General features: G+C 41.6%; 1 protein-coding gene across 1 annotated transcript; it reads right to left on the bottom strand.

Moving 5' to 3' along the window:
• Positions 1–900: 900 nt before the first annotated feature.
• LOC123954231 (methylosome subunit pICln-like) lies at positions 901–2,415 on the bottom strand. The gene has a single exon (XM_046025210.1). The coding sequence runs from the start codon at positions 2,385–2,387 to the stop codon at positions 1,677–1,679; it is 711 nt and encodes a 236-aa protein (XP_045881166.1). The 5' UTR covers positions 2,388–2,415; the 3' UTR covers positions 901–1,676.
• Positions 2,416–2,871: the final 456 nt, after the last annotated feature.

Below are 2,871 nucleotides of genomic sequence, written 5' to 3'. Positions count from 1 at the left end.
CTCCGCAGGGAGCCTGCTTCCTCTTCTCTCTCTGCCTGCCTCTCTGCCTACTTGTGATCTCTCTCTCTCTGTCAAATAAATAAATAAAATCTTAAAAAAAAAAAGAAGAGATACAGACGGCAATTAAACCTAGCAAAAGATACTCAATATCGTTATTCACTAGAGAAATGCATATTAAAACCCCAATGAGATACCAGTGTATGTCTATTAGAACAGCATTAAAAATAAAAAGAACATGGGGTGCCTGGATGGCTCAGTGGGTTAATCCTCTGCCTTCGGCTCAGGTCATGATCTCAGGGTCCTGGGATCAAGCCCCACATTAGGCTCTCTGCTCAGCAGGGAGCCTGTTTCCCCTCTCTTACTCTGTCTGCCTCTACCTACTTGTGATCTCTGTCTGTCAAATCAATAAATAAAATCTTTAAAAAATAAAAAAATAAAAAGAACAAAAAGTTGACAACACCAAGTGCTGATGAAGATGTGGAGGGACCAGAACTCTCATTTGCTGGTGGGAATGCAAAATGGTAAGTTCACCTTGGAGACCGTTTCACAATCTCTTTTGCAATCATATATAGTTAGCATATGACCATAAATCCTACTCCTAAGTATTGACCAAAGAGAAATGAAAACATGCATTCAGGGGGAAATCCTTAGATGAATGTTCATAGCAGTTTTATTCACCATAACCAAAAAACCCCTGGAAACAACCAGGTTTAAATATCTTTAAACTGGTGAATGGATAAACACCATAATGGAATATTACTCAGCAGAAAAGGGAAGAAACTACTGATATAGGCAAGAACACAGATAAATGTCAAATGTAGTTTGCAAGTAAAAAGTTAAAAAACAAACAAACAAACCCAAAAGTCACATACTATCCGATTCTTTTTTTTTTTTTATAGAAAACCTAGATTTATTTGTTAAACTATTACAAAGACAAAACAATTATCATTGAAGCACTCTGAGGACTTCATCCCAATTTCACTTGTTATGGAAACTGACCTAAGAGGTTAGAAATAAAAGGATATAACCTAAGAGGTTGTAACAAAACAGACTGGTGAAACATAGTGAAAGGAGTAAAAAGCTAGTCAGAAGCATCCATGTTATGGTATTTCATGTGGCTATGATATTTCCCAAGAAGCTCCCTAAAGATGCCTGAACGAATTAATCTGGGTCGCAAATTAGTAAAAAGACCCTCACTGTGAAGAATGAGCAGAAGCCAAGATTTCTCTGAGATCTCTTTGTCTTTCTTTTTAAGGGGTAATGGGATCCTTGGGCTGTAAAAGGGTTTATCTTAGATTCAACCTCCCTCCTTCCCATCCAGTCTACCTACATCTTCAAGCGCCTGCACATTCTTACCAGGTAGGCCTACCAGGTTACAGAAGATGCATATAGTGAAGGCTGGAACCAAAGGCCTACTCTGAGGGTACCTATACACAGGAATTTTGGTAAACTTACAAATACCCTCTTGGTTAAGTTAATTCACCTTTGTTAATAAAGGCCATACTTTCTTCTGCTGGTGACTACTTTTTGTCTTGTATAGTCTGTCTCAAAAAAGAACTGGTTCAGGTAAATTTTGGAGAAGGAAAAAGACTTCCATCAACACCCACTCCACAGTAGAAGAGGCACCAAGTTCTTTCCTAGTTATGAGCAGAATCCCACAGCAGCATAAATCATTTTCAGTGATCAACATCTGCATCCTCAAACTGTCCAGCAACCGTTGGTGTAGTGTCAACCTCCATCCCATCTTCATAATCTCTTATTGAGTCTTCTGTCCGGACTCCAGCCATGTTATATTGGCTGCTCACAGACTGAGAAAGCATTCCTTCTAATCTTTCCAGTGTGGCTTGGCCTTCTGCTGTTAAATGGGATAATCCTTCTTCATAGGTATAAAATGTAGGGATGTCTCCCTGCCCTTGTTCATGTGCTTCCACATCATATTCTTCTCCTTCATAATCATCTGAGTCTTCATCCTCAGGATCAGGATGCAAAGCCTGGCATTCACACATTGCAGTGAACATTGCCTCCAATGCTGATTTATCACTAGGCACAAATCTGAATTCAGCAATAGGTTCAGCATCATCATCACTGTCTTCTTCTTCTTCAGTAACAGATTCCTTTGATTCTTCTCCAAATTTGGCATTCACCATAACATACAAATGCTCTCGTGGATAGGCATTTAGGTCCCTGGACACCGCATGCAAGCTAATGGTAGGATATTCCAGTGAGAATCCTAATCCAGAGCCATCTAACCAAGACAGGCGGCTCTCAGCGATGTACAGTGTGCCGGTGCTGAGGCCCTTGCCGTTCAGCACAGCCTCGGTCTCTGGCTGCTGCTGCTGGAGCCCCTCAGCCGAGCCAGGCAGCGGGAAACTTCTGAGGAAGCTCATTGCAGCAGGGAGTGCAGAGACACGAACCGGGAGGGAGTTGAAGCACTTCGACTCCTATCCGATTCTTTTTAAAGGACATTGTGGAAAAGGCAAAATTATTGGTACAGAAAACAGATCAGTGGTTTCTAGGAATTAAAAGTGAAGTGAAGGGTTGATTACAAAAAGGAAGCATGCAGGGAAGTTTGCAGGATGATAAAACTGGTTTTTTTCTGAAGATTTATTTATTTATGTATTTATTAAGATTTTATTTATGTATTTGACAGAGAGAGGGAGACCACAAGTAGGCAGAGATGCAGGCAGAGAGAGAGAGAGAGGAGGAAGCAGGCTCCCTGCTAAACAGAGAGCCCGAGGTAGGGCTCGATCCCAGGACCCTGAGATCATGACCTGAGCCAAAGGCAGAGGCCTTAACCCACTGAGCCACCCAGGCGCCCCTCTAAAGATTTATTTATTTGAGAGAGAGAGAGTGAGGGAGAGAGGGAGCACA

This window comes from Meles meles, chromosome 12, assembly GCF_922984935.1.
Source record: "Meles meles chromosome 12, mMelMel3.1 paternal haplotype, whole genome shotgun sequence".
NCBI lineage: Eukaryota > Metazoa > Chordata > Mammalia > Carnivora > Mustelidae > Meles > Meles meles.
The sequence above is the reverse complement of the archived record's forward strand: the minus strand, read 5'-3'. Positions and strand labels throughout refer to the sequence as shown.